General features: G+C 45.3%; 2 protein-coding genes across 9 annotated transcripts in view; one reads left to right on the plus strand and one right to left on the minus strand.

Moving 5' to 3' along the window:
• Window positions 1–18,187, plus strand: part of LOC140896711 (uncharacterized) — a 29,933-nt gene that overhangs the window by 6,246 nt on the left and 5,500 nt on the right. The window lies entirely within an intron of this gene.
• TTLL9 (tubulin tyrosine ligase like 9) overlaps window positions 1–18,187 on the minus strand; it is a 49,350-nt gene that overhangs the window by 4,896 nt on the left and 26,267 nt on the right. For 5 of the 8 annotated variants that reach the window (XM_078848311.1, XM_073308724.2, XM_078848309.1 and 2 more), the window contains one exon: window positions 10,764–12,364. In XM_078848311.1, coding sequence (XP_078704437.1) covers window positions 11,378–12,364 — 987 coding nt within the window. In that variant the 3' untranslated portion in view covers window positions 10,764–11,377. Of the gene's footprint in view, window positions 1–1,400; window positions 1,489–1,580; window positions 1,622–2,265; window positions 2,357–3,142; window positions 3,212–10,763; window positions 12,365–18,187 lie in introns of those variants that run through there. The other 3 variants (XM_073308717.2, XM_073308716.2, XM_073308728.2) reach the window with 1 other exon arrangement.

Here is an 18,187-nt window from a genome sequence, read left to right on the forward strand (position 1 = left end):
CCTCCTGTGCTCCTTATGCCAATGAATCTCTCCTCCCTTCCCTAATTGTGGAGCTTATACCCACCACTGCAGGGAGACATCTTAGTGAAAAATTAAGAGAAAATAAATACAGATAAAAATGGAAATCTGGAACAACTAGTAACAAAGCCCAGAGCAAGTTTTAGCCCTCATTGTGTCTTGTGATGGACTTACATGGAAGCTCTTCTCCTGGGAACGCAACCTAACCGTCATGCAGAGCACCAGTGCCCAAGAACCTTGGATGTAGACCCACTCTGGATTGCCTCATTAAAGCAACCTACCTTTTGATCATACTGAGCAAGAATGAGCAAGTCACTAAATATTTTACTAAGGAAAGTGGTGGATTCTCTCTCTTGATGTCTTCAAGTTAAGACTGGATGCCTTTCTGGAAGAATACGCTTAATTTTAGCCAAATACAAATTATGCTTAAACACAAGTTATTGGGCTTAGTACTGGGGTAACTGGACATTTAATGGGCTGTGATTAAGGCTACGATTTAGTCACGGGTATTTTTAATAAAAGTCATGGACAGGTCATGGGCAATAAATAAAAATTCACGGCCCATGACCTGTCCATGACTTTTATTAAAAATACCCCTGACTAAATCTTGGGGGTGGAGGTCACTACTGGGGGCAGGCGCCCCGGGGAGCTGCTACTGGGGGGGTGGGGCAGCAGCACCAGCTGCACCTGGGACTGCCAAGCAGCGGCTGCTCTGGCCGCCCCCAGGACTGCTGCTCAGGCAGTTCTCAGGGCCAGCTGCCTGGGGCTGCCCGAGCAGCAGCTGGTGCGGCTGGCCCCTGGGCCGAATAGCTGGCTTCAGAGCCGTTCCAGCAGCGGCTGGAGTGGCTTTCCACAGGGCCACCAGAGCAGCTAGCCCCGGAGCCAGCTGCTTGGTCGGCCCTGGAGTCAGCCACACTGGCTGCTGCAGAAGTCACAGAGGTTGCGGAAAGTCACAGAATCCATGACCTTTGTGACAGACATGGAGCCCTAGCTATGATTTATAGGAGGCCAGTTTAGATGACCCTTCTGGCCTTAAACTCCATGAATCCATGAAAAAAGCAGGCTGCAATAAGTGCACCTGTACTGCTAAAGTGGGACTGATCTCCCATGTTTGGTCCTAGCTGACTGACGTTTCTGGAGATCCACTGACACCAGTATTCCAATGACAGAGGGCGAGAGTGAAACAAGATGACAGTGGAACAGCCTGTGAGAAACAATCGCAAAGGATGAGTATTCTGTAAGTATCCAGAAGTCAGGAGACAAGATATAAGGGTACGTGTTCTTCTGGATCCCTTCTTCACTCCCCACCTCCCAAAATACTAAAATGGTAGATTCCATTCCTTAGCAACTGCCCTGTATCCCACAAGGATAAGTCAGGATACAATGATCATCTATGCTACTCAGAGTGAAGCGTGTGTTGGAGAAGCGAGCAAAGCCGTCCCGGTATAACCAGGCCTTCAGTGGAATGTACTGAGAGAAAGGGGAGCGAGAAACTGAGGGTGAATAGCAAGAAAATCCAATCCAGTCACTGCAATAAAAATAAAATGGACTTCTGCACTTACAGACATCACTAGAACATAAACTCTCAAGTCAAACTTTCGACCTGTGAATCAAAGAGAAATATATAGCAATATAACATAGTGAAGTTAGTGCTAGTCATACCTAATGTTACAAAAACCCAGATTAGAACTTATCTACACACAGCCATGCACCAAAATAACTAGATGGGTCTTAAGTCACACCTTTTGTTATTTTGGTACAAATCTGTGTGTGGACACGAATTTCGGATTAAGACAATTTAAATCAGTAGGATGCTCTTAATCCAAATAAGTGGCCACATACAGACTTGTACCAAAACAACAAGATTTGCGCTAAAACCTTTTGGTCCTGGTTGTATGAAGAGAAGCTCTTAGAGAGGAACCTGCTACCATATGGGGCTTGGCTTATCTTTAATATGTGTGGCTTGTATTAGGTCTAATTTTTGTTCATCGGATCACCTCTGTATTCTCAAAATCTTTTGGGGCAGGACCACTAAATTACCACACCAGCAGCACTGACTGTGCAGCATTGTAAGATTCACATTTAAATCCATAAGTAGCTAATTTCAGGCAAGAACTGACCATATAAAGTCTTAACCTTCATCAGACAGGTGATCTGGGGATCTCCCTCCCTCTGTGACAGGAACATCATAGGGGAAGTGTCTCTCTCCACATGTCAGGCAGATACAGACTGAAACAAGCATCTTACCTCCTATTAAATATGGGTTTTCAATATAGCACTGAGCTACATAATTCTCTACTTGAGTTTCATCTTTCTGATCATCTGTACGGACCCCATCCTGCAAAATAAAACAAGTTATTTCTTCTCCATGGACAAGACTGAATGAGGAGAAAAATCAAATCACAAGCACTCACAGGATTCTCCAGTCAATCCGTCCCAGTTTTAGATTTCAGATCAACGACAAACATCCCACCTTTTGTTTTGTTGCACAGTGAGAAAATCTGTTGTAATCCTGGTGGATGGTGATAAGTGTTACATGTGAAAGCTGTAGATGGGGACAGTAAGTGACTAGAGTAAAGGTATTTAGATAAAATTACAGTTGGAAGACCAAAGCTCTAGGTCAGCGGTCCCCAAACTTTTGAGGGTCATGCCCCCCTTACCCCTGTCTGTGTCCCTCTGAGCTGGGGCCGGGAGCGGGACCATGGCTGGGGTATGCAGACAAGGGTAAGGGGGCTGAGGCTGGGGCCGCAGCTGTGGGTGGGTCTGGGGCAGGAGTGGAGCCACAGCCGGGCTGCGGTGGGGGCCAGCAGCTGGACCCACGACCAGGTGCTCTGCTCCTGGCCTTGGCCCTGGGCCAGGAACAGAGCCGTGGCCAAGGCTGGGGCCACACACACATGGGGCCAGGAGCCGGGGATGCGGCTGGGGGCTGGACTGTAGCACAGCTGGGGGTGGGGAGGGACTGGTTGCACTCCCTCCCTGCCCCCATGGGGACTGGCCCGGGCCCCACCACGCTCCTCTGGATGGTCCTCCAGGGGCACACCCCACACTTTGGTGGCCTCTGCTCTAGGTGGACCTTCCCAAAAAAAAAATTTGGTGGTGTGAGAAGAGAAAGTACACGTTTCACCTTCCTCCAGTCAATGACATCCTTGAGTTTTCGGAACAGAAAAATGCCTCTCCCTTGTGACCTGGCAACCTGCAGCATAAAGGAGAAGGGAAGTGTTAGTTGCTTTATTCTTAAGTTTTCTCACTCGCCTCCAGCTGGGAACAAGTGGTTACTGAAAGAAATCTTATTTCTATAGCACCATGGCAGCTAACAGAAGATCCAGGTTGCTGCCCTTTTTATAGTTGTTGGCAACTCTCACACACAGCAGTTAGCATTCCCTTTCGGAACAGCTGCTATTCTCTAAAAGGTGATTATGGAAGCATCTGTTGCACACCCTGATTCATCATTTATTTATTAAGCACCCATTTGGCATGGTGGGTGCTGTACAAAAAGCTAAAAACAGGAGACTCAGCGGGAGGCATTGGTCAGTAACACCATACTGTGGCACTGGTACAGCATTTATTATTATTAATTTGTGTTACCTTAACACCTAAGAGCCCTAGTCATGGATCTATTTGAAGGGCTGTCTTTTGGGTAAAAGACAAAACCAGGGTTCTGGCCATTTAACATCTGTAAGAATAAGAGTGTCAACCCCAGTCTTGGCCAAATTCCTACTCAGGTAACTAAGTTCTTCCTGCAGTTTCACATAGGTAATTGTATCCTATTTCACTTCCTGACCTGAACTGTTGTGTTGTGCTGCTTGGACCTAATCCTGAGAGATCAAGGATCTTAGAATCATGACCTTAAATGCTGCTATTTGAGTGGTGGGGTGAACTGGTCCATATATTTATGCAGGCATATTGTGAGGCTTAAAGTTTTGTAAAGCACTTTGAGCTCCTTGGATGAAAGGAGCTATAATATTAATATTAATTATATAAAAAGTCAGCCAAAAACCCACACAATTTCAGTTCAGAAGAATAAGTCAGTGCTTTTCCATATTGAGTTTAAAAAGGCTGAAGATGCTATTTTATGTAAAGCTATAAAAAGCAAATATTTTATGGTGTGTGGTGATATAAGGGTTTTAATGGGATGGTGACAGTATTCATGAGTGGGAATGCCATGAGTTATACAAGCCATTCCAAAGGAGAGGCAATAAAACCTTTACATCACCACATGCCATCATGGGTTTTGGTTATCCCACATTTTAGACAACAGTTACCTTAGATTTTGTAAGTAGTTTTAAAAGTTTTTATTGGGACTATTTTTCACATCTGTCTGTGTGTAAAGCCAGGTTGCCTTAGTTACTAGCTACAGGCCTTGGAGTGACAGTAAAGTTAAATTTTAAAAACCTCTAAAAATGAAGCTATTTTCTATAAATCCAGGGTGACATGATTTTAAGATCCAATCCTTCAAGACCTTAAGAAGATAGGCCAAGGATAGAAACAAGCTGCTTTACACCATTGGAAATTCTGGAATCTCAGTTCTCCAATGTGATAAAACCAGTGTTTCTAGCTTCAAACTGCCACTGAGCCAAGACAGTGTATATCATCTCTCCACGTTTAAGTTCCCATTTTCCCTGCTGCACATTTGTGGGAAAAGAAGTAAAGTGGCCTGGGACCAGAATTGCACACACCCCCTCTAAACACAACTGCAACACACGCAGGGTCTGTCTGAGACTGCAAGGTCTAGGTCCTTTCAAGAGCACAGAGTGACATGAGGAGTAACACGAAGTGTATCTTTACTTGTGTGTTTTGAGGTCAGCCACAAACTACTTCATTCCAGTTGTTGGTATAATTTTTGTGACCACAATCTTTTAATATAGTCTCATTTATTGTATTCAGGTTATTTCCAATGATAATTGAGTTTGTGGGCACAAAATACAAGCTTAATATAAGGTTTCTTGTTGCTGATTAACCCAAATTAACATTTGTAGACTTGGATAATCACTAGCTGTTATCCTTATGGCTGTAATTAAACTGTTAGTTTGCATAATTGCCTCCCATTCACTAATCATAAGCCCTCTCTTATTGATAGGCCAGATCTGCAGAGTGAGACAAACTATCTTGTCCCCTCCTACCAGACCTGCTGTGCAGAGCAAAGTGACTCTCCTGTTAAGAACCTAAGACTGGCCATACTGCATCAGACCTAGCCCAGTGTCCCGTCTTCCAACAGTGGCCAGTACCAGATGTTTCAGAGAATGATCAGAACAGGGCAATTTATCTAGTGACCCCATCCCTTGTCATCAAGTCCCAGCTTCCTTAACCTCCATGAACGTACTTAATTCTTTTTAGCCCAGTTATTCTTTTGGCCTTCACAACATCCCCTGGCAACAAGTTGCACAGGTTGAATGTATGTTATGTGAAGAAGTCCTACTTTATGTTTGTTTTAAACCTGCTGCCTATTAATTTCACTGGGTAACCCCTGGTTCTTGTGTTACGTAAAGGGGTAACTAACACGTCCTTATTCACTCTCTCCACACCATTCATGATTTTATAGACCTCTCTCATATCCCCCCCTTAGCTGTCTCTTTTCTAAGATGACCAGTCCCAGTCTTTTTAATCTCTGTTCACATGGAAGCTGTTCCATACCCCTAATATTTTTTGTTGTCCCTCTCTGTATTTTTTCCAATTCTAATACACCTTTTTTGAGATGGGGTGACCAGATCTACACACAGTATTCAAGGTGTAGGTGTACCATAGATTTATATTGTGGCATTATGACATTTTCTGTCTTCTTATCTATCCCTTTCCTAATGGTTCCTAACATTCTATTAGCTCTTTTGATGGCCACTGCACATTGAGCAGATGTTTCCAGAGAACTTTCCACAGTGACGCCAACATCTCTGTTGTGAGTGGTAACAGCTAATTTAGATGCCATCATTTTGTATGTATAGTTGGGATTATGTTTTCCAATGTGCAGTACTTTGCATTTATCAACATTGAATTTCATCTGCCAATTTGTTGCTCAATCATAGAATCATAGAAATGTAGGATTGGAAGGGACCTCGATAAGTCATCTAATTTAGTCCTCTGCACTGATGCAGGACTAAGTATTATCTAGACCATCCCTGACAGGTGTTTGTCTGACCTGCTCTTAAAAGCTCCAGTGATTGAGATTCCACAACCTCTCTAGGTCATTTGTTCCAGTGCTTAACTATCCTTACAGTTAGGAAGTTTTTCCTAACGTCTAATGCGAACCTAAATCTCTCTTGCTGTAATTCAAGCCCATTATTTCTTGTCCTGTCCTCAGTGGTTAAGGAGAACAGTTTATCACCCTCCTCCTTGTAACAACCTTTTATGTATTTGAAAGCTGTTCTCATGTGCTCCCTCAGTCTTCTCTCTCCAGACTAAACAAAGCCAATTTTTTCAACCTTTCCTCATCGGTCATGTTTTCTACCTTTAATCGTTTTTGTTGCTCTCCTCTGGACTTTCTCTAATTTGTCTACATCTTTCCCAAAGTGTGGTGCCCAGAACTGGACAAAATACTCTAGTTGAGGCCTTATCAGTGCTGAGTAGAGAGGAAGAATTACTACTTATGTCTTGCTTACAACACATCTGTTAATACATCCCAGAATGACATTCACAACTCATTTAGTTTGTGATCCACTATAACTAGTGCATTCTTTTCTGCAGTACTCCTTCCTAGGCAGTCATTTCCCAGAATTTGTGCAACTGATTATTCCTTCATAAACATAGTACTTTATTTGTCCTTATTGAATTTCATCCTATTTAATTCAGATAATTTCTCCAGTTTGTCAAAATCATTTTGAATTCTAATCCTATCCTCCAAAGCACTTGTAACCCCTCCCAGCTTGGTATCATATGCAAACTTCATGAATGATTTGGATAATGGCATAGAGAGTACACTTATGAGGACATTGAACAGAACCAGACTCAGGACAGATCCCTGCAGGACCCCACTCGATATGCCCTTCAAGCTTGACTGAGAACTATTGATAACTATTCTCTGAGAATAGCATCCCCAATACCATCAAGGCAAACCTGGTGGCTGAACTTTGTGACTTTGTCCTCACCCACAACTATTTCACATTTGGGGACAATTTATATCTTCAAGTCAACGGGACTGCTATGGGTACCCGCATGGTCCCTCAGTATGCCAACATTTTTATGGCTGACTTAGAACAACGCTTCCTCAGCTCTCGTCCCCTTACGCCCCTACTCTTGCGCTACATTGATGACATCATCATCTGGACCCATGGGAAGGAGGCCCTTGAGGAATTCCACCAAAATGTCAACGATTTCCACCCTACCATCAACCTCAGGCTGGACCAGTCTACACAAGAGGTCCACTTCCTAGACACTACAGTGCTAATAAGCGATGGTCACATAAACACCATCCTATACTGGAAACCTACTGACCACTATACTTACCTACATGCCTCCAGCTTTCATCCAGACCACATCACACGATCCACTGACTACAGCCAAACTCTAAGATACAACCGCATTTGCTCCAAACCCTCAGACAGAGACAAACACCTACAAGATCTCTATCAAGCATTCTGAAAACTGCAATACCCACCTGGTGAAGTGAAGAAACAGACTGACATAGCCAGAAGGGTACCAAGAAGTCACCTACTACAAAACAGGCCCAACAAAGAAAGTAACAGAACACCACTAGCTGTTACCTACAGCCCCCAACTAAAACCTCTCCAGCGCATCATCAAGGATCTACAACCTATCCTGAAGGACGATCCCTCACTCTCGCAGACCTTGGGAGACAGGCCAGTCCTTGCTTACAGACAGCCCTCCAACCTGAAGCAAATACTCACCAGCAACTACACACCACACAACAATAACACCAACCCAGGAACCAAACCCTGCTACAAACCCTGGTGCCAACTCTGTCCACATATCTATTCAAGGGACACCATCATAGGACCTAACCACATCAGCCACACCATCAAGGGCTCATTCACCTGCACATCTACCAATGTGATATGTGCCAGCAATGCCCCTCTGCCATGTACATTGGCCAAACCGGACAGTCTCTAAGCAAAAGAATAAATGGACACAAATCTGACATCAGGAATCATAACATTCAAAAACCAGTAGGAGAACACTTCAATCTCGCCCGTCACTCAATAACAGACCTAAAAGTGGCAATTCTTCAACAAAAAAACTTCAAAAACAGACTCCAATGTGAAGCTGCAGAACTGAAATTAATTTGCAAACTGGATACCATCAGATTAGGCCTGAATAGAGACTGGGAGCGGTTGGGTCATTACAAAACCTAAACTTAATTTCCCCTATACTAATTTCTCCCTACTGTTACTCATACCTTCTTGTCAACTGTGTGTAATGGGCTACTCTCTTACCACTTCAAAAGTTATTTTTCCTCCCTTGGTATCCTGTTGTTAATTGATTTATCTCATTAGACTGACCTCACACTTGGTAAAGCAACCCCCATCCTTTCATGTATTTATACCTGCTCCTGTATTTTCACTCCATGCATTTGATGAAGTGGGTTCTAACCCACGAAAGCTTGTGCCCAAATAAATTTGTTAGTCTCTCAGGTGCCACAAGGACTCCTCATTATTTTTGCTGATACAGACTAACATGGCTACCACTCTAAGCCCTGGTCTACACTAGGACTTTAGGTCGAATTTAGCAACGTTAAATCGATTTAAACCTGCACCCGTCCACACAGTGAAGCCCTTTATTTCGACTTAAAGGGCTCTTAAAATCGATTTCCTTACTCCACCCCTGACAAGTGGATTAGCGCTTAAATCGACGTTCCCGGCTCGAATTTGGGGTACTGTGGACACAATTCGATGGTATTGGCCTCCGGGAGCTATCCCAGAGTGCTCCATTCTGACCGCTCTGGACAGCAGTCTCAACTCAGATGCACTGGCCAGGTAGACAGGAAAAGAACCACGAACTTTTGAATCTCATTTCCTGTTTGGCCAGCGTGGCAAGCTGCAGGTGACCATGCAGAGCTCATCAGCACAGGTGACCATGATGGAGTCCCAGAATCGCAAAAGAGCTCCAGCATGGACCGAACGGGAGGTACGGGATCTGATCGCTGTTTGGGGAGAGGAATCCGTGCTATCAGAACTCCGTTCCAGTTTTCGAAATGCCAAAACCTTTGTCAAAATCTCCCAGGGCATGAAGGACAGAGGCCATAACAGGGACCCCAAGCAGTGCCGCGTGAAACTGAAGGAGCTGAGGCAAGCCTACCAGAAAACCAGAGAGGCGAACAGCCGCTCTGGGTCAGAGCCCCAAACATTCTATGATGAGCTGCATGCCATTTTAGGGGGGTTCAGCCACCACTACCCCAGCCGTGTTGTTTGACTCCTTCAATGGAGATGGAGGCAATACGGAAGCAGGTTTTGGGGACGAAGAAGATGATGAGGAGGAGGAGGTTGTAGATAGCTCACAGCAAGCAAGCAGAGAAACCGGTTTTCCCGACAGCCAGGAACTGTTTCTCACCCTAGACCTGGAGCCAGTACCCCCCGAACCCACCCAAGGCTGCCTCCTGGACCCAGCAGGCGGAGAAGGGACCTCTGGTGAGTGTACCTTTTAAAATGCTATACATGGTTTAAAAGCAAGCATGTGAACGGATTACTTTGCCCTGGCATTTGCGGTTCTCCTAGATGTAGTCCTAAAGCCTTTGCAAAAGGTTTCTGGGGAGGGCAGCCTTATTTCGTCCTTCATGGTAGGACACTTTACCACTCCAGGCCAGTAACACGTACTCGGGAATCACTGTAGAACAAAGCATTGCAGTGTATGTTTGCTGGCATTCAAACAAAATCCGTTCTTTATCTCTCTGTGTTATCCTCAGGAGAGTGAGATATAATTCATGGTCACCTGGTTGAAATAGGGTGCTTTTCTTCAGGGACACTCAGAGGTGCCCGTTCCTGCTGGGCTGTTTGCCTGTGGCTGAACAGAAATGTTCGCCGCTGTTAGCCACAGGGAGGGGGGAAGGTTGAGGGGGGTAGTCACGCGGTGGGAGGAGGCAAAATGCGACCTTGTAACGAAAGCACATGTGCTATGTATGTAATGTTAACAGCAAGGTTTACCCTGAAAGAGTGTAGCCACTGTTTTATAAAATGTGTCTTTTTAAATACCGCTGTCCCTTTTTTTTTTCTCCACCAGCTGCATGTGTTTCAATGATCACAGGATCTTCTCCTTCCCAGAGGCTAGTGAAGCTTAGAAAGAAAAAAAAACGCACTTGCGATGAAATGTTCTCCGAGCTCATGCTGTCCTCCCACACTGACAGAGCACAGACGAATGCGTGGAGGCAAATAATGCCAGAGTGCAGGAAAGGACAAAATGACCGGGAGGAGAGGTGGAGGGCTGAAGAGAGTAAGTGGCGGGCTGAAGACAGGGCTGAAGCTCAAATGTGGCGGCAGCGTGATGAGAGGAGGCAGGATTCAATGCTGAGGCTGCTGCAGGACCAAACCAGAATGCTCCAGTGTATGGTTGAGCTGCAGCAAAGGCAGCTGGAGCACAGACTGCCACTGCTGCCCCTCTGTAACCAACCGCCCTCCTCCCCAAGTTCCATAGCCTCCACACCCAGACGCCCAAGAACGCGGTGGGGGGGCCTCCGGCCAACCAGCCACTCCACCACAGAGGATTGCCCAAAAAAAAGAAGGCTGTCATTCAATAAATTTTAAAGTTGTAAACTTTTAAAGTGCTGTGCTTAAAGTGCTGTGTGGCATTTTCCTTCCCTCCTCCACCACCCCTCCTGGGATACCTTGGTAGTCATCTCCCTATTTGTGTGATGAATGAATAACGAATGCATGACTGTGAAGCAGCAATGACTTTATTGCCTCTGCAAGCGGTGATTAAAGGGAGGAGGGGAGGGTGGTTAGCTTACAGGGAAGTAGAGTGAACCAAGGGGCGGGACGTTTCATCAAGGAGAAACAAACAGAACTTTCACAGCGTAGCCTGGCCAGTCATGAAACTGGTTTTCAAAGCTTCTCTGATGCGTACCGCGCCCTCCTGTGCACTTCTAACCGCCCTGGTGTCTGGCTGCGCGTAACCAGCAGCTAGGCGATTTGCCTCAGCCTCCCACCCCGCCATAAACGTCTCCCCCTTACTCTCACAGATATTGTGGAGCACACAGCAAGCAGTAATAACAGTGGGAATATTGGTTTCGCTGAGGTCTAAGCGAGTCAGTAAACTGCGCCAGCGCGCCTTTAAACGTCCAAATGCACATTCTACCACCATTCTGCACTTGCTCAGCCTGTAGTTGAACAGCTCCTGACTACTGTCCAGGCTGCCTGTGTACGGCTTCATGAGCCATGGCATTAAGGGGTAGGCTGGGTCTCCAAGGATACATATAGGCATTTCAACATCCCCAAGTTATTTTCTGGTCTGGGAATAAAGTCCCTTCCTGCAGCTTTTGAAACAGACCAGAGTTCCTGAAGATGCGAGCGTCATGCACCTTTCCCGGCCATCCCACGTTGATGTTGGTGAAACGTCCCGTGTGATCCACCAGAGCTTGCAGCACTATCGAAAAGTACCCCTTGCGGTTTATGTACTCGCCGGCTTGGTGCTCCGGTGCCAAGATAGGGATATGGGTTCCGTCTATAGCCCCACCACAGTTAGGGAATCCCATTGCAGCAAAGCCATCCACTATGACCTGCACATTTCCCAGGGTCACTACCCTTGATATCAGCAGATCTTTGATTGCGTGAGCTACTTGCATAACAGCAGCCCCCACAGTAGATTTGCCCACTCCAAATTGATTCCCAACTGACCGGTAGCTGTCTGGCGTTGCAAGCTTCCACAGGGCTATCGCCACTCGCTTCTCAACTGTGAGGGCTGCTCTCATCCTGGTATTCATGCGCTTCAGGGCAGGGGAAAGCAAGTCACAAAGTTCCATGAAAGTGCCCTTACGCATGCGAAAGTTTCGCAGCCACTGGGAATCGTCCCAGACCTGCAACACTATGCGGTCCCACCAGTCTGTGCTTGTTTCCCGAGCCCAGAATCGGCGTTCCACAGCATGAACCTGCCCCATTAGCACCATGATGCATGCATTGGCAGGGCCCATGCTTTCAGAGAAATCTGTGTCCATGTCCTGATCACTCACGGGACCGCGCTGACGTCGCCTCCTCGCCCGGTATCGCGTTGCCATGTTCTGGTGCTGCATATACTGCTGGATAATGCGTGTGGTGGTTGATGTGCTCCTAATTGCCAAAATGAGCTCAGCGGCCTCCATGCTTGCCTTGGTATGGCGTCCGCACAGAAAAAAGGCGCGGAACGATTGTCTGCCGTTGCTCTGACGGAGGGAGGGGCGACTGACGACACGGCTTACAGGGTTGGCTTCAGGGAGCTAAAATCAACAAAGGGTGTGCCTGTACATCAAGGAGTATTTCAGGCAGGACTGCACGGAGGGTTCCAATAAGAAATGGTGCACCAAAGTTATCGTTGTTATTGGAACAAGGAGGTTAGCCTGGCCTCTGATTGATACATGGCTAGATTAACCTCACTGCGCCTTCTCTGTGAGTGACTGCAGTGTGATCTAGACAGGGGAGGAGGAAAATGAGTACAAAACAAATCTGGTCTATTTCTTGTTCTGACCCACTCCATCTATCCTTTACATCTTTGGCTGGCAGCAGACGGTGCAGAAGGACTGCATGCCATCCACATCTCATGGCTGCTTGGCAGAAGATGGTACAGTACGACTGCTAGCCATCTTCATCTCTTGCCTGCCTGGCATAAGATGGTACAATACGACTGCTAGCAATCCTCATCTCTTGCCTGCCTGGCAGAAGATGGTACAGTACGACTGCTAGCAGTCCGTATCGCCTGCCCGCTCACCATAAGACGGTTCAATAGGACTGCAGGACTAAAGAGAATGACCTGGTCAAGTCACTCCAAATTTAGTCCCTGCGCCCATGTCTGCCCAGGCGCTCCTGATCGACCTCACAGAGGCGACCAGGAGCACCTCAGACATGACGATGACGGCTACCAGTCGTACTGTACCGTCTGCTGCCACAAGGCAAGGGGTTGCTGCTACTGTGTAGCAATGCTGTACCGCGTCTGCCAGCATCCAGGAGACATAGGGTGACGGTTACCTGAGCGGGCTCCATGCTTGCCGTGGTATGGCGTCTGCACAGGTAACTCAGGAAAAAAGGCGCGAAATGATTGTCTGCCCTTGCTTTCAAGGGGGGAGGGAGGGTGGGAACGGGGGCCTGACGATATGTACCCAGAACCACCCGCAACAATGTTTTAGCCCCATCAGGCATTGGGATATCAACCCAGAATTCCAATGGGCAGCGGAGACTGCGGGAACTGTGGGATAGCTACCCACAGTGCAACGCTCCGGAAGTCGACGCTTGCCTCGGTACTGTGGAAGCCCTCCGCCGAGTTAATGCACTTAAAGCATTTTCTGTGGGGACACACACACTCGAATATATAAAACCGATTTCAAAAAAACCGACTTCTATAAATTCGACCTAATTTCGTAGTGTAGACATACCCTAAAACCTATTCTCTGAGTATGGTTTTCCAACCAGTTGTGCACCCACCTTTAGGTTCATCTAGGCTATATTTCTCTGGTTTGTTTATGAGACAGTCATGTGAGACAGTATCAAAAGCCTTATTAAAGTCAAAATATATCACATCTACTTCTTTCCTCCTATTCATAAGCTTGTTACCCTGTCAAAGAAGCATATTAAGTTAGTTTGACACAATTTGTTCTTGACAAATCCATGCTGAATGTTACTTATCACCTTATTTTCTTCTAGATGCTTACAAATTGTTTGACTGTTTGCTCCATTATCTTTCCAGTTGCTGAAGTTAAGATGATTCATCTATAATTCCCTTGGTTGTCCTTATTCCCTGTTTTAAAGCTATGTACTATATTTGCCCCTTTGCAGTCCTCAGGTACCTCGTCCGTCCTCCTCAGTTCTCGTCGTCTAGTTTAGTGAGATCCCTTTGTAACTCTTCACAGTCAGCTTTGGAATTAACGATCTTGAGTAATTTTGTATTGTCTGCAAAATTTGCTACCTCAATGTTTACTCCTTTTTCCAGATCATTTATGAATACATTGAACAGCACTGGTCCCAGTACAGAACCTTGGGGGATCCTTCCATTTACCTCTCTCCACTGTGAAAACTGACCATTTATTCCTACCCTTTTTTCCCTATCTTTTAACCAGTTTCTAAGCCATGAGAGGACCTTCCCTCTGATCCCATGACTACCTACTTTCCTTAAGAGCCTTTGGTGAGGGACCTTGCCAAAGGCTTTCTGAAAGTCCAAGTATACTCTGTCTACGGGATTACTCATCCATGTTTATTGACATCCTCAAAAAATTTTAATAGACTGATGAAGCAAGATTTCCCTTAACAAAAGCCATATTGACTCTTCCCCAATATATCGTGCTCATCTATGTGTCTGATAATTCTGTTCTTTACTACAGTTTTAACCAGGTTGCCTGGTACTTAAGGCTTACTGGCCTGTAATTGTCAGGATTGCTGCTGGAGCCTATTTTAAAAATTGGCATTACGTTACCTATCCACCAGTCATCTGGTATAGAGGATGATTTAAGCAATAGGTTAAGTAACACAATTAGTAGTTCCCTCAGAACTCTTAGGTGAATACCATCTGGGCCTGGTGACTTATTACTGTTTAATTTATCAGTTTGTTCCAAAACCTCCTCTATTGACACATCCACCTAGGACAGTTCCTCAGATCTGTCACCTACAAAGAATGACTCGGGTGTGGGAATCTCCCTCACATCTGCTGCAGTGAAGACTGATGTAAAGGATTCATTTAGCTTCTCTGCAAAGGCCTTGGCTTCCTTGAATGCTCCTTTAGCACATCGATTGTCTGGTGGCTCCACTGATATTTTGGCAGGCTTCCTGCTTCTGAGGTACTTAAAAAAAATTTTGCTGTTAGTTTGTACATGTACATTGGCCAAACTGGACAGTCTCTATGTAAAAGAATAAATGGACACAAATCAGATGTCAAGAATTATAACATTCAAAAACCAGTCGGAGAACACTTCAATCTCTCTGGTCACTCGATTACAGACCGAAAAGTGGCAATTCTTCAAGAAAAAAACTTCAAAAACAGACTCCAATGAGAGACTGCTGAATTGGAAGTAATTTGCAAACTGGATACAATTAACTTAGGCTTGAATAAAGACTGCGAGTGGATGGGTCATTACACAAAGTAAAACTATTTCCCCATGTTTATTCCCTCCCCCCAACTGCTGGAAATGGCCCACCTTGATTCTCACTACAAATGGTCCGTCCCCCCCATTCCCGCCCCCCCGCTGGTAATAGCTCACCTTACCTGATCACTCTTGTTACAGTGTGTATGGCAATACCCATTGTTTCATGTTCTTTGTGTATTTTTCACTACATGCATCCGATGAAGTGAGCTGTAGCTCACGAAAGCTTATGCTCAAATAAATTTGTTAGTCTCTAAGGTGCCACAAGTCCTCCTTTTCTTTTTGAGGATACAGACTAACACGGCTGCTACTCTGAAACCTGTTAGTTTGTGTCTTTTCTAGTTGGTCTTCAAATTCTTTTTTGGACTGCCTAATTATACTTTTATACTTGACTGCCCAAGTTTATGTTCCTTTGTTTTCCGCAGAAGGATTTGACTTCCAGTTTTTAAAAGATGTCTTTTTGTCTCTAACCACCTGTTTTACTGTTGTTTAGCCCCAGTGGCATTTTTGGTCCTCTTACTGTTTCTTTTTTATTTGGAGGTATACATGTACTTTGAGCCTCTATTATGGTGTCATTAAAAAGTTTTCATGCAGCACACAGGCATTTCACTCTTGTGACAGTTCCTTTTAACTTCCGTTTAACTAGCCTCCTCGTTTTTGTGTCGTTCCTCTTTTTGAAGTTAAATGCTACTGTGGTGGGTTTTTTTGGTATTTTCCTCCCTACAAGGATGTTATATTTAATTACATTATGGTTGCTATTACCAAGCGATTCAGCTATATGCACCTCTTAGACTAGATTCTGTGCACCAATTAGGACTAAATCAAGAATTGTCTCCCCCCTTGTGGGTTCCAAGACTAGCGGCTCCAAGAAGCAGCAATGAATGGTGTTGAGCAGTTTTATTTTTGCATCCCATCCTGAGTGATATGTTCCCAGTCAACATGGGGATACTTGAAATCTCCCATTATTATTGGTTTTTCTATTTTTGTAGCCTCTCTATTCTCCCTGAGCATGTTACAGTCACCGTCGTCATCGAGTTAGGAGGTCAGTAGTATATTCTTCTCCTGTACTCCTACTAGTCAAGCATGGAATCTCTACTGTAGAGTTTCTATTATACTGTTTGATTCATTTAAATTTTTTACTATATTTGCCTTTATGCTTTCTTTTGCATATAATGCCACTCCCCCACCAGCATGACCTACCATGTCATTCTTATATATTTTTGCACCCTGGTATTACCATGTCCCATTGATTATCATCGTTCCACCAAGTTTCTGTGATGCCTATTTTATCAATACCCATGTTGTAAGACTCACAGTTGGGTGTACATTTAATTATGCACTATGGTACAATGTTCATGATGTTAAATGGTTTGAGTCATCTGGCAGCAGGATGGCATTTCTAGGCTCCATTCACTACACTGGCGATTTCTAAAGGAAGCACGTTTTCTTGGTCCCAAGGATACACATCCAAGTGGAAGTTACTGCAGACAGCACAACTCCGTTTGGGTCTCAGGGGAGAAATGGGGTTTCAGAAGGCAGGAGGAGCCAGCCACTGGATTCAGAAAAGGTTCTTGTTCCTCAACCCTAAAGCACAATGAGGAAGAAATGCCAGCCAGATGCAGACTAGCTGGCTTTGCTAAGGTTACACGCAACGGTTCCCTCATCCCAGAATGCAGTGAACAGAATGCAAATCAGCTTTTTAAACTGGCTGGATGTAACAGGGTTATGTTAGGTGCAGTGTGTCTCCTTTAAAGCAACTGGCTTTCTTCTCCAGTGTTACTTCAGGGGTCACAATAGACTTGGTTAACACAAAGGTCCAGTTAAGCGGAGTTATACTTTGTGCACACTCACATCTGTGCACACACAGGGTTTAACTGACTGACTTCAGAAGAGTTCTGCTAGGGATGAATTTGGCAGTGAGAGCCCCTGGGGACTTCCCTGTTGCTTCAGCAAATCAGCACAATCTGTATCTTAATGTAGCAACTTCTTACATTCACAGGCTCTCCCCACCAATATTCACACATTGTTTTCACAGTTAGGTTACTTTGGCTCTGCAAATAAATGGGGTTATTTTTCAATTTTTGAAATAAGTTATTACAAAAGAAGGAACATCAACCAGAAGATAGGAGAAACAGCACTTCTGACCAATGCCCATAGACGTGGACTCCGTGGGTGCTCCAATGGTATTAACACCATTAATTTGGACTTGAATAGGGACTGGGAGTAGCTGGCTCACTACAAAAGCAACTTTCCCTCTCTTGGTCTTGACACCTCCTCATCAATTATTGGGAGTGGACCACATTCAACCTGATTGAATTGGCCCTGTCAACACTGGTTCTCCACTTGTCAGGTAACTCCCTTCTCTTCAATAATGCCTGCATCTGGAATTTTCACTCCATGCATCTGAAGAAGTGGGTTTTGTACCACGAAAGCTTATGCCCAGATAAATTTGTTAGCCTTTAAGGTGCCACCAGACTCCTTGTTGTTATTGTGTCAGATTATTCATCTCTTTGGAGCATCCTAATTCATCTGAGCACACCCTACTGAGGTGAATGGGCCATTCCACACATCAACAGTACTCCTGTACTGCAGAGCCTGTTCCGTTGCACTAGCTCCCTGAAGTAGATACAAAGTTTGGGGCTCCCTGCTATTCCTCTTGCTGCCTCCAGCTGGTGGATATGCTTCTCAGCCCATCAGTTACCATCCCCCTTTCTTCCCATGGCCCTTTCAGCCCTACCGGGGACATGGTGGGGCCAGGAGGAGGGCAGAGCTGGTAGCTAAACTGGTAGATCATTCCCCTCCCACAGGTGCCCTCCAATCATGCCCCCTCACTAACTCCTCTTCCTCAAGAAACAAGGGAAATTAACTGCCCCAGAACATGGTTAATACAGGTCTTGTTTATAGCGCCTTTGCCAGTACAGCTATGCCAGCTAGACTTACCCCTTCGCAGTACCCTCTTCAATTCAAGGAGTGCAT

This window comes from Lepidochelys kempii, chromosome 13 (genome assembly GCF_965140285.1).
Source record: "Lepidochelys kempii isolate rLepKem1 chromosome 13, rLepKem1.hap1, whole genome shotgun sequence".
Classification (NCBI taxonomy): domain Eukaryota; kingdom Metazoa; phylum Chordata; order Testudines; family Cheloniidae; genus Lepidochelys; species Lepidochelys kempii.